General features: G+C 40.8%; 1 protein-coding gene across 1 annotated transcript in view; it reads right to left on the minus strand.

Annotated features, from left to right (window-relative positions):
* The window catches only part of LOC110502669 (transient receptor potential cation channel subfamily M member 1), a 131,417-nt gene that overhangs the window by 93,130 nt on the left and 24,667 nt on the right, over positions 1-13,620 (minus strand). The window contains 1 exon segment of the mRNA XM_090215695.1: positions 3,570-3,777. Within this exon segment, the coding sequence (XP_090071821.1) occupies positions 3,570-3,777 (208 nt within the window).

Raw genomic sequence — 13,620 nt, forward strand, 5'->3', positions numbered from 1 at the left:
TGTTGGTGTGTTAGTGGGATTGAGTGGTTGTGGTGTGGTATTGAGTAGTTGTGGTGTGGTTGTGGTATTGAGTGGTTATGGTGTGGTTATGGTATTGAGTAGTTATGTTGTAGTTATGGTGTGGTTGTGGTATTGAGTATTTGTGGTGTAGTTGTGGTATTGAGAAGTTATGGTGTGGTTGTGGTATTGAGTGGTTGTGGTGTGGTTGTGGTATTGAGTAGTTGTGGTGTGGTTGTGGTATTTAGTAGTGGTGGTGTGGTTGTGGTATTGAGTAGTTATGGTGTGGTTGTGCTATTGAGTAGTTGTGGTATGGAGTAGTTGTGGTGTAGTTGTGGTATTGAGTAGTTGTGGTATAGAGTAGTTGTGGTGTGGTTGTGGTATTGAGTAGTTGTGGTGTGGTTGTGGTATTGAGTAGTTGTGGTGTGGTTGTGGTGTGGTTGTGGTATTGAGTTGTTATGGTGTGGTTGTGGTATTGAGTGGTTATGGTGTGGTTGTGGTATTGAGTGGTTGTGGTATGGAGTAGTTGTGGTGTGGTTGTGGTATTGAGTAGTTATGGTGTGGTTGTGGTATTGAGTGGTTGTGGTGTAGTTGTGGTATTGAGTAGTTATGGTGTGGTTGTGGTATTGAGTAGTTATGGTGTGGTTGTGGTATTGAGTTGTTGTGGTATGGAGTAGTTGTGGTGTAGTTGTGGTATTGAGAAGTTGTGGTATGGAGTAGTTGTGGTGTGGTTGTGGTATTGAGTAGTTATGGTGTGGTTGTGGTATTGAGTGGTTGTGATGTGGTTGTGGTGTTGAGTAGTGTTGGTGTGGTTGTGGTATTGAGTAGTTATGGTGTGGTTTTGGTATTGAGTTGTTATGGTGTGGTTGTGGTGTTGAGTAGTTATGGTGTGGTTGTGGTATTGAGTAGTTGTGGTGTGGTATTGAGTAGTTGTGGTGTAGTTGTGGTATTGAGTAGTTATGGTGTGGTTTTGGTATTGAGTAGTTATGGTGTGGTTGTGGTGTTGAGTAGTTATGGTGTGGTTGTGGTTATGAGTAGTTGTTGTGTGGTATTGAGTAGTTGTGGTGTGGTTGTGGTATTGAGTAGTTGTGGTGTGGTTGTGGTGTGGTTGTGGTATTGAGTGGTTGTGGTATGGAGTAGTTGTGGTATGGAGTAGTTGTGGTGTGGTTGTGGTATTGAGTAGTTATGGTGTGGTTGAGGTATTGAGTTGTTATGTTGTAGTTATGGTGTGGTTGTGGTATTGATTAGTTATGGTGTGGTTGTGGTATTGAGTGGTTGTGGTGTAGTTGTGGTATTGAGTAGTTATGGTGAGGTTTTGGTATTGAGTGGTTGTGGTGTGGTTGTGGTATTGAGTAGTTCTGGTGTGGTATTGAGTAGTTATGGTGTGGTTGTGGTATTGAGTAGTTGTGGTGTGGTTGTGGTATTGAGTAGTTATGGCGTTGTTGTGGTATTGAGTAGTTATGTTGTAGTTATGGTGTGGTTGTTGTGTGGTTGTGGTATTGAGTGGTTGTGGTGTGGTTGTGGTATTTATTAGTTGTGTTGTGGTTTTGGTATTGAGAAGTTGTGGTGTTGTTGTTGTGTGGTTGTGGTATTGCTTAGTTGTTGTGTAGTTGTGGTATTGAGTAGTTGTGGTACTGAGTAGTTGTGGTGTGGTTGTGGTATTGAGTGGTTATGGTGTGGTTGTGGTATTGAGTAGTTATGGTGTGGTTGTGGTATTGAGTAGTTATGGTGTGGTTGTGGTATTGAGTGGTTGTGGTATTGAGTAGTTACGGTGTGGTTGTGGTATTGAGTGGTTGTGATGTGGTTGTGGTATTGAGTAGTTATGGTGTAGCTATGGTGTAGTTATGGCACAGTTTTGGTGTAGTTGTGGTGTGGTTGTGGTGTAGTTTTGATGTTGTTGTGGTATTGAATAGTTATTGTGTAGTTATGGTTTAGTTATGGTGTAGTTATGGTGTAGTTATGGCGCAGTTATGGCTCAGTAGTGGTGTAGTTGTGGTGTGGTTGTGGTTTAGTTTTGATGCAGTTGTGGTGTAGTATTGAGTAGTTATGTTGTAGTTATGGTGTGGTTGTGGTGTGGTTGTGGTATTGAGTAGTTATGGTGTGTTTGTGGTATTGAGTATTTGTGGTGTAGTTGTGGTGTAGTATTGAGTAGTTATGTTGTAGTTATGGTGTGGTTGGGGTGTAGTATTGAGTAGTTAGTTATGTTGTAGTTATGGTGTAGTGATGGCGCAGTTATGGCGCAGCTATGGTACAGTTGTGGCGCAGTTGTGGTGTAGTTATGGTGTAGTTATGGTGTGGCATTGAGTAGTTATGGTGTAGTTATGGTGTGGTATTGAGTAGTTATGTGTAGTTATGGTGTAGTTATTGTGTAGTTATGGCGCAGTTATGGCGCAGTTGTGGTGTAGTTATGGTGTAGTCATGGTGCAGTTATGGCGCAGTTGTGGTGTAGTTGTGGTGTAGTTGTGGTGTGGTTTTGAGTAGTTATGGTATAGTTATGGTGTAGTTCATTAACTTATGTTTTTCATGTCGAGGTGATGTAATGTTTCTAGTCTCAAAGCAATCTGGTCTCCAATTTAACTTGGATGAAAACATTTTGTTTTGTTATTATGGTTTTGTTATTTCACTGGATGAAAACAGTTTGTTTCGTTTTGTTATTATGGTATTAATAACTCTAGGGAGTTTTTCCTAGCCACCGTGCTTCTACACCTGCATTGCTTGCTGTTTGCGGTTTTAGGCTGGCTTTCTGTACAGCACTTTGAGATATCAGCTGATGTACGAAGGGCTATATAAATACATTTGATTTGATTTGATTTAGTTATGGTGTGGTATTGAGTAGTTATGGTGTGGTATTGAGTAGTTATGTGTAGTTATGGTGTAGATATGGGGTAGTTATGGCGCAGTTTTGGTGTAGTTGTGGTGTGGTTGTGGTGTAGTATTGAGTAGTTATGTTGTAGTTATGGTGTGGTTGGGGTGTAGTATTGAGTAGTTAGTTATGTTGTAGTTATGGTGTAGTGATGGCGCAGTTATGGCGCAGCTATGTTCCAGTTATGGCGCAGTTGTGGTGTAGTTATGGTGTAGTTATGGTGTGGCATTGAGTAGTTATGGTGTAGTTATGGTGTGGTATTGAGTAGTTATGTGTAGTTAGGGTGTAGTTATGGTGTAGTTATGGGGTAGTTATGGCGCAGTTTTGGTGTAGTTGTGGTGTGGTTGTGGTGTAGTTTTGATGTTGTTGTGGTGTGGTATTGACTAGTTATGGTGTAGTTATGGTGTAGTTATGGTTTAGTTACGGTGTAGTTATGGCGCAGTTATGGCTCAGTTGTGGTATAGTTGTGGTGTGGTTGTGGTGTAGTTTTGATGCCGTTGTGGTGTGGTATTGAATAGTTATGGTGTAGTTATGGTGTAGTTATGGTGTAATTATGGTGTGTTTGTGGTATTGTTCTTGTATGGTTGAGGTGTAGTTATGGTGTAGTTATGGCGTAGTTATGGTGTAGTTATGGTGTGTTTGTGGTATGGTTCTGGCATGGTTGAGGTGTGGTAAAGGTGTTTATAGTTACACAGGTCATAGGTCCTACCATTGCCTTGTTGATGAGGCCTCCACCCTGGAAGTCGATGGTCCCGAAGGCATCCGTGGGGGAGGTCTGTGTGTTTTTGGCCACAGACCACCTCTCCTGCTGGGGCGGGTCGATCTGGACTAGCTGATGGTTCTCTTCCGACAGCTTGTTGGTCAGAGCGCCCAGCGGGATCACCACGTGCTGCGTTATCAGCTGACCACACGAACATCTACCGGGGGAGAGGGCACTAGACTAGTTAAGACAGCAGTGGACTGACGTGGCCCCATAGGGAAGCTGCCTGAAAGTAGTGTACACAGATCAAAACAAAATGTATTTGTAGCGTTCACAGACCTGCAGACGTTATGACAGGTTCAATTCTTATGTTTCTAGCTCCAACAGTGCAGCAATATCTAGCAATACAATAACAATACCATTGTTTGCCCAAATAATCATACATTATTCATTTAGATATGCAAGGTTTTTTATACATATTTTTTTCAATAACTATATACAATCCAGATGGGTGCGTTGGAAATGCTTGTGGCAGTTAATCTGCTTCTGATCTGTGGATGGCACTGTGTGCTCTTTTTAAAGGATGGGTCCCAATCTCTCGAAGGCCTTAGGACCCAGGTGGACAGAGGTGGTCTGCCAGTCACTGTGACGGCAATCCAAATTGGGATGGGGAAGGTTTAGCGGGTGGAATAGTGGCGAACAATTGGAGGTTTCTCAGTAGCAGTGCAAATACCATGGTATGGCTATATGGACACTCAATCATCTTGGTACTTTTTATTGGCATGTCAACAAAATACTGAGTAAAGGGTCTGAATACTTATGTGTCATGACATGGCCCTCACCCAAGAAGACTCGAGGCTGTAGGCGCTGCCAAAGGTGTTTCAACAAAGTACTGAGTAAAGTGTCTGGATACTTATGTAAATGTGATGTTTCAGTTTTTATTTTTAATACATTTGCAGAAAATTCTAAAAACCTTGTTTTTGCTTTGTCATCATGGGGTATTGTGTGTAGATTGATGAGAGGAAAAACGATTTAATCAATTTTAGAATAAGACGGTAACGTAACAAAATGTGGAAAAAGTGAAGGGGCTGAATATTTTCCAAATGTACTGTATATTATGAGAAAAATACTTTAATCTTGTATCATTATGGTAAAAGGTAGCAGTTATAATTATAATGGCTTAGCAGATAATAAGAAAAGACGATCAGTATTTACCTGGCTAAAAGAGAAGGAATATAATATCTAATGTATAGGAAACTCACTATTGTAGAGGAAAGTGAGTAGAAAGTTGACTGGGGGGGTGAAATACACTTCTCCCATGGGTAAAGAAACTCAAAATGGGTGACGATATTAATTAACAGTAATTTTGATCTGAATGTGCAAATTGTTAAAACAGATATGCAATTAGATGGACTTTTTTGAATATGTTATCTGACCATAAACATATTTGGCTCATGTCCAAATAATGATTATCCACTATTTGGAAAATATATATAATAGTTTATCAACCCTACAAGCAAAACAAGACTATATTATTATGATGGGAGATTATAATACGGTTTTAAATACCTCAATGGACCGTAAAGGAAATCACAGTACCACAGTCATTTTTCTATTTTATTTAACTCGTCAAGTCAGTTAAGAACAAATTCTTATTTACAATGAGAGCATCCCAGGAAACAGTGGGTTAACTGCCTTGTTCAGGGGCAGAACAATAGGTTTTTACCTTGTCAGCTCAGGGAGTCGATCCTGGAACCAACGTTCTAACCACTAGGCTACCTACCGTCATGCACTTTAGGAAATCACAGATATCATGGGTATAATGGTACATACAGGCACTGGTTAGTCGGGCTGATTGATGTAGTATGTACAGTGCATTGCGAAAGTATTCGGCCCCCTTGAACTTTGCGATCTTTTGCCACATGTCAGGCTTCAAACATAAAGATATAAACTGTATTTTTTTGTGAAGAATCAACAACAAGTGGGACACAATCATGAAGTGGAACGACATTTATTGGATATTTCAAACTTTTTTAACAAATCAAAAACTGAAAAATTGGGCGTGCAAAATTATTCAGCCCCTTTACTTTCAGTGCAGCAAACTCTCTCCAGAAGTTCAGTGAGGATCTCTGAATGATCCAATGTTGACCTAAATGACTAATGATGATAAATACAATCCACCTGTGTGTAATCAAGTCTCCGTATAAATGCACCTGCACTGTGATAGTCTCAGAGGTCCGTTAAAAGCGCAGAGAGCATCATGAAGAACAAGGAACACACCAGGCAGGTCCGAGATACTGTTGTTAAGAAGTTTAAAGCCGGATTTGGATACAAAAAGATTTCCCAAGCTTTAAACATCCCAAGGAGCACTGTGCAAGCGATAATATTGAAATGGAAGGAGTATCAGACCACTGCAAATCTACCAAGACCTGGCCGTCCCTCTAAACTTTCAGCTCATACAAGGAGAAGACTGATCAGAGATGCAGCCAAGAGGCCCATGATCACTCTGGATGAACTGCAGAGATCTACAGCTGAGGTGGGAGACTCTGTCCATAGGACAACAATCAGTCGTATATTGCACAAATCTGGCCTTTATGGAAGAGTGGCAATAAGAAAGCCATTTCTTAAAGATATCCATAAAAAGTGTTGTTTAAAGTTTGCCACAAGCCACCTGGGAGACACACCAAACATGTGGAAGAAGGTGCTCTGGTCAGATGAAACCAAAATTGAACTTTTTGGCAACCATGCAAGACGTTATGTTTGGCGTAAAAGCAACACAGCTCATCACCCTGAACACACCATCCCCACTGTCAAACATGGTGGTGGCAGCATCATGGTTTGGGCCTGCTTTTCTTCAGCAGGGACAGGGAAGATGGTTAAAATTGATGGGAAGATGGATGGAGCCAAATACAGGACCATTCTGGAAGAAAACCTGATGTAGTCTGCAAAAGACCTGAGACTGGGACGGAGATTTGTCTTCCAACAAGACAATGATCCAAAACATAAAGCAAAATCTACAATGGAATGGTTCAAAAATAAACATATCCAGGTGTTAGAATGGCCAAGTCAAAGTCCAGACCTGAATCCAATCGAGAATCTGTGGAAAGAACTGAAAAGTGCTGTTCACAAATGCTCTCCATCCAACCTCACTGAGCTCGAGCTGTTTTGCAAGGCGGAATGGGAAAAAATTTCAGTCTCTCGACGTGCAAAACTGATAGAGACATACCCCAAGCGACTTACAGCTGTAATCGCAGCAAAAGGTGGCGCTACAAAGTATTAAAACCTGTTAGGGATGATGCAAATTTTCGCAGCTTTTCGCAACTTTTTGTTAAAAATCGCGCAACATTTCAATGTCCTGCTACTCATGCCAGGAATATAGTATATGCATATGATAAGTATGTGTGTATAGAAAACACTCTGAAGTCTCTAAAACGGGTTAAATCATGTCTGTGGCTATAACAGAACGTGTTCAGGAGTAAAAATCCCAGGGAAAATTGTTCACCAAAAACACAAAAAAAATATTCATCCGCCAGTCTTTGAATTGTCTAAGGCGATAAAAAATAGGTCCCGTTTACAATGCCTACAGCTTCCACACGATGTCGCCAGTACTGGCATTTCATTGCAGGTTTATCCTTGGTGGGATGACGTATAGGCACTTCCTGTCTTGGGGTGCACCGAGGAAATTATGAAAGTGAAAAAAATGGACAATGATTTCAAGGCTTGCTGCTATCGAATACAGATCGCCCTGTGATCAATTTGATCGATTATTAACGTTTATTAATACCTAAAGTTGGTTTACAAAAGTCGTTTGAAGTGATTTGTAAAAGTTTATAGGGAACTTTTTTAATTTTAAAAAGTGACGTTGCGTCTTCTAAAGGTGAATTTTCCTTGGATCAGACGGCCTTCATAAATTGACATTTTGGGTATACAATGATGGATTTAATTGGGAAAAATACCCAATTGTGATGTTTATGGGACATATAGGAGTGCCAACAAAGAAGCTCGTCAAAGGTAATGAATGTTTTATATTTTATTTCTGCATTTTGTGTAGCGCCGGCTACCGCTAAATCTTTTGTTTAGGTCTCGTTCAGGTATTTTGGGGGGTGCATGCTATCAGATAATAGCTTCTCCTGCTTTCGCCGAAAAGCATTTTACAAATCTGACATGTTGGCTAGATTCACAACGAGTGTAGCTTTAATTGAGTACCTTGCATGTGTGTTTTAATGAAAGTTTGAGTTTTATCGAGTACTACAGGTGGCGCTCTGAAATTTCCGCTGATTTTGGTTCCTGTACAGGAACCACAATACGTAAGAGGGTTTAACTTAAGGGGGCTGAATAATTTTGCACGCCCAATTTTTCAGTTTTTGATTTGTTAAAAAAGTTTGAAATATCCAATAAATGTCGTTCCACTTCATGATTGTGTCCCACTTGTTGTTGATTCTTCACAAAAAATACAGTTTTATATCTTTATGTTTGAAGCCTAAAATGTGGCAAAAGGTCGCAAAGTTCAAGGGGGCCGAATACTTTCGCAATGCACTGTATATATGCTTAAAGTAACCATAGGTTGGGGGGGCACACAATGCAAATAGTCCGGGTAGCCATTTGATTACCTGTTCAGGAGTCTTATGGCTTGGGGGTAAAAAAAATATTTTTTCTAGACTTGGCACTCCGGTACCACTTGCCATGCGGTAGTAGAGAGAACAGTCTATGACTGGGGTGGCTGGAGTTTGACAAGTTTTAGGGCCTTCCTCTGACACCGCCTAGTATAGAGGTTCTGGACGTCATGAAGTTGGACCCCGGTGACGTACTTGGCCGTACACACTACACTCTCTGGTGCCTTGCGGTCAGTGGCAGAGCAGTTTCCATACCAGAAAGTGATGCAACCTGCCAGGATGCTCTCGATGTTGCAGCTGTATAACCTTTTGGGAATCTGAGGACCCATGCCAAATCTTTTCAGTCTCATGAGGGGGAATAGACTTTGTCTCTTCACATCTTAGTGTGTTTGGACCATGATAGTTTGTTGGTGATGTGGACACCAAGGAAATTGAAACTCTCAACCTGCTCCACTTCAGCTCAGTCGATGAGAATGGGGTCATAGTTGGTCCTCCTTTTCCTCTCTTCCACAATCATCTCCTTTCTCTTGATCACATTGAGGGATAAGTTGTTTTTTAGGCACCACACGGTCAGGTCTCTGACCTCCATGTAGTCTCATCGTTGTTGGTGATCAAGTTTACCACTGTCGTTCCATCGGCAAACTTGATGTTGGTGTTGGAGTCGTGCCTGGCCATGCAGTCGTGGTTGAACAGGGATTACAGGAGGGGACTGAGAACACACCCCTGAGGGGCTCCGTGTTGAGGATCAGTTTGGCAGATGTGTTGTTGCCTACCCTTATCACCTGGGGGCGGCCCGTCAGGAAGTCCAGGATCCAGTTGCAGAGGGAGGTGTTTAGTCCCAGGGTCCTTAGCTTAGTGATGAGCTTTGAGGGTACTATGGTGTTGAATGCTGAGCTGTAGTCAATGAATAGCATTCTCACATAGGTGTTCATTTTGCCCAGGTGGGAAAGGGCAGTGTTGATTGCAATAGAGATTGCATAATCTGTGGATATGTACACAAATTAGAGTGTGTCGAGCATTTCTTGGATAATGGTGTCGATGTGTGCCATGACCAGCCTTCAAGGCTACAGACGGTTGGTAGTCATTTACGCAGGTTACCTTAGTGTTCTTGGGCATAGGGACAATGGTGGTCTGCTTGAAACATATTGGTATTACAGACTCAGTCAGGGACAGGTTGAAAATGTCAGTGAAGACACTTGCCAGTTGGTCAGTGCATGCTCGGAGTACCCATCCTGGTAATCTGTCTTGCACTGCGGCCTTGTGAATGTTCACCTGTTTACAGGTCTTACTCACATCGGCTACGGAGAGCATGATCACACAGTCGTCTGGAACTGCTGATGCTCCCATGCATGCTTCAGTGTTACTTGCCTCGAGGCGAGCATAGAAGTAAAAATAGATACGATTGTGCAATCATGAAAAAGATCATACCTGTCTATTTGTGGAAAAATCACCCTGATTAACTTTTTAGTCATATCCCAGTTTACGTATTTGCTTATGGCCTTGCATTCACCAAGCTACTTGTTTTATAATATGAGTAAAAATTATTCAACTTTATTTGGAACAGCAAGCCAGACTAAATTAAACAAGCTCATTTATATAATAAATTCAATGGGCAGAAATTAATAATAAAGCATGAGACCTCTCACTGAAGACATCAATCATAAAAAAGTTATACTTAAAATCGAACTGGTTCTCTAGCAGATTAGTAAGAATGGCCATTTTCCCTTTATTCAAATGACAACCTCTCACTTTCGGTTATTTGAAAATGAAATAATCTCCCAAAAATCTCCCAAAAATTTTAAAGCCATAGAAAACGCATTGCAATTTCAGTTTAATCCACCAGAAAAGACAGAACAAATATTAATATTGTATATTAAACTCAAATATACTAATTCATTAAAAAAACATATTTTAAAATAAAGTTATAATCTGTAAATTATGCCATAAATAGGACTGGGGGAGTTATGTCACACATGCAACAGAAATATATTAAAATGTCTGCTCTACTCAAAATTGCAACCAACTAATTGCAGCACTACCGTAAAAATGTAAGAGGCAAGTGGAAGGGGGATAAGGTAAGGAACTTGTCTGTCGGCCCTCCATTAAAGACCACAATTGTCAAAGAAAGTATTGTGATTAATGAAAAGTAAACCAGCTTCATTTAAGGACCAAAAAATTTTCAGCTGTTCCATATAGATTGCAAAATAGTTGGGAAGAGATTTGATGTACCGATTCCATGGCACATGGATTATGATCTAATATACAAAACAATGCTGGATTAAACACTTTGAGTTTTTTTATTGAAGTTATTATACAAAATTCTTACAAACAATATATTGTTATCTATATGAGGGTTACAAAGATCCCAGCTCTGCAGATTTTGCTGCAAAGAGATAGAGTCATTAGATCATTTATTTTCGTACTGTTACGGTTTTCTTGCGGTGAAGGAGAGGAGGACCAAAACGCAGCGTGGTTATCTTGATACATGTTTAATAACGAAATAAACACGAACAATACAAAACAAGAACCGTAAAGCAAAAACCTATACAGCCTATCTGGTGCAAACAAACACAGAGACAGGAACAATCACCCACGAAACACTCAGAGTATGGCTGCCTAAATATGGTTCCCAGTCAGGACAACGATAAACACCTGCCTCTGATTGAGAACCACATCAGGCAGCCATAGACTTTCCTAGAGAATCCCAATATACCACAATCCCAATACCTACAAAAAAGAAGACAAAACACACCCAAGACAAAGCACACCACAAAATAAACCCATGTCACACCCTGGCCTGACCAAAATAATAAAGAAAACACAAAATACTAAGACCAGGGCATGACAGGTACTGTCCATATGTAGCTTGTTTTTGGTCACAGGTTTAGGAATGGCTGAAAATTCCAATATTTACCTGGAGCTAACTCTGCATATAGCACTGCTGGGTGATTTGAAAATTTATAGTCATTCGATCAATAATATCATAATACTGTTAGCAAAAATTTTATATTTAACTTATAATATGTAGACTCTATGAGAATAGAAAGGTTCAGAATGTTTGTGAAACATCACTGTACTGTTGAAAAAATATAGGACAAATAGAAATCAAAACTGGATGGTGTTCAGAGATAGATGGGAGAGGTTGAGGGTAGCTGAAGGATGGACTAAAAATAAACAAAAAGATAAATACTGTAAAATACACTGTTCGTAAAATGTAAAATGTATATAAACTCAGCAAAAAAGAAAAGATAATTAGTAAAAATCAGACGGAAGGCAATTAAGGTCACAGTTATGAAAAAACTTAGGACACTAAAGAGGCCTTTCTACTGACTCTGCAAAACACCAAAAGAGTGATGCCCAGGGTCCCTGGTCATCTGCGTTAACGTGCCTTAGGCATGCTGCAAGGTGGCATGAGGACTGCAGATGTGGCCAGGGCAAAAATTGTCTGTACTGTGAGACGCCTAAAACAGTACTACAGGGAGTCAGGACGGACAGCTGATCATCCTTGCAGAAGCAGACCACGTGTAACAACATCTGCACAGGATCGGTGCATCCCAACATCACACCTGTAGGACAGGTACAGGATGGCAGCAACAACTGCCCGAGTTACACCAGGAACGCACCATCCCTCCATCAGTGCTCAGACTGTCCGCAATAGGCTGAGAGAGGCTGAACTGAGTGCTTGTAGGCCTTTTGTAAGGCAGGTCCACACCAGACATCACCGGCAACAACGTCGCCTACGGGCGCAAACCCATCGTCGCTGGACCAGACAGGACTCGCAAAAAGTGCTCTTCACTGACGAGTCGCAGTTTTGTCTCACCAGGGAGGGGTGATGGTCGGATTTGCGTTTATCGTCGAAGGAATGAGCATTACACCGTGGCCTGTACTCTGGAGTGGGATCGATTTGGAGGTTGGGGATCCGTCATGGTCTGGGGCGGTGTGTCACAGCAACATCGGACTGAGCTTGTCGTCCTTGCAGGTAATATCATCACTGCCGGTTACAGGGAAGACGTCCTCCTCCCTCATCTGGTACCCTTCCTGCAGGCTCATCCTGACATGATCCTGTTGCATGACAATGCCACCAGCCATACTGCTCGTTCTGTGCGTGATTTCCTGTTCTGCCATGGCCCAGCGAAGAGCCCGGATCTCAATCCCATTGAGCACGTCTGGGACCTGTTGGATTGGAGGGTGACGGCTAGGGCCATTCCCCCCAGACATGTCCGGGAACTTGCAGGTGCCTTGGTGGAAGAGTCTCACAGCAAGAACTGGCAAATCTGGTGCAGTCCATGAGGAGTAGATGCACTGCAGTACTTAATGCAGCTGGTGGCCACACCAGATACTGACTGTTACTTTTGATTTTGACCGCCCCTTTCTTTAGGGACATATTTTTCCATTTATGTTAGTCACATGTCTGTGGAACTTGTTCTGTTTATGTCTCAGTTGCTGAATCTTGTTATGTTCGTACAAATATTTACACATGTTAAATTTGCTGAAAATTAACACAATTGACAGTGAGAGGACGTTTCTTTTTTTTCTGAGTTTAGTATATATAAGCTGGAAGTAGAAGCCTAAGTGTGGGTTTGGGGAAAATAATGAAGTAGAGTATTTAAAAAAGAAATATTGCAAGTTTTATAACACCTACTCATTCAAGGGTTTTTTAATAATAGTGAAGACATCAAAACTTTGAAATATCACATATGGAATCATGTAGTAACCAAAAAGGTGTTAAAATAGTCCAATAGCCACCCTTTGCCTTGACGACAGCTTTGCACACTCTTAGCATTCTCTCAACCAAGCAAGGTAGTCACCTGGAAGGCATTTCATTTAACAGGTATGCCTTGTTACAAGTTCATTTGTGGAATTTCTTTCCTTCTTAATGCGTTTTAGCCAATCAATTGTGTTGTGACAAAGTAGGGGTGGTATAGACACTATGGGCAGTTTATAATGGTGTGTATAGAAGGTATAGACAAAATATAAAGGTGTGTGTCTAGACAGTATATAATTGTTGGTATAGACAATATATAATGGTGGGTATAGACAGTATATAATGGTGTGTATATACAATATAGACCGTATATAATGAAGTGTATAGACAGTATATAAATGTGTGTATAGACAGTATATAATGGTGTTTATAGACAGTATGGATTGTATATAATGGTGTGTTTAGACAGTATATAATGGTGTGTATAGACAGTGAATACTGTATATAATGGTGTGGCCAGACAGTATATAATGGTGTACGAAGACAGTATATCATGGTGTGTATATAATGTTGTGTACAGACATTATATAGTGGTGTATAGACAGTACATAGTGGTGTGTATAGACAGAATATAATGTTCTGTATATACAGTTTAAAGCAGTGTGTATCAACATAATATAATGGTGTGTATAGACATTATAGACAGTATATATATAATGGTGTGTATATACAGTATATGAAG

This window comes from Oncorhynchus mykiss, chromosome 2 (assembly GCF_057628025.1).
Source record: "Oncorhynchus mykiss isolate SJ-2025 chromosome 2, ASM5762802v1, whole genome shotgun sequence".
Lineage (NCBI taxonomy): Eukaryota > Metazoa > Chordata > Actinopteri > Salmoniformes > Salmonidae > Oncorhynchus > Oncorhynchus mykiss.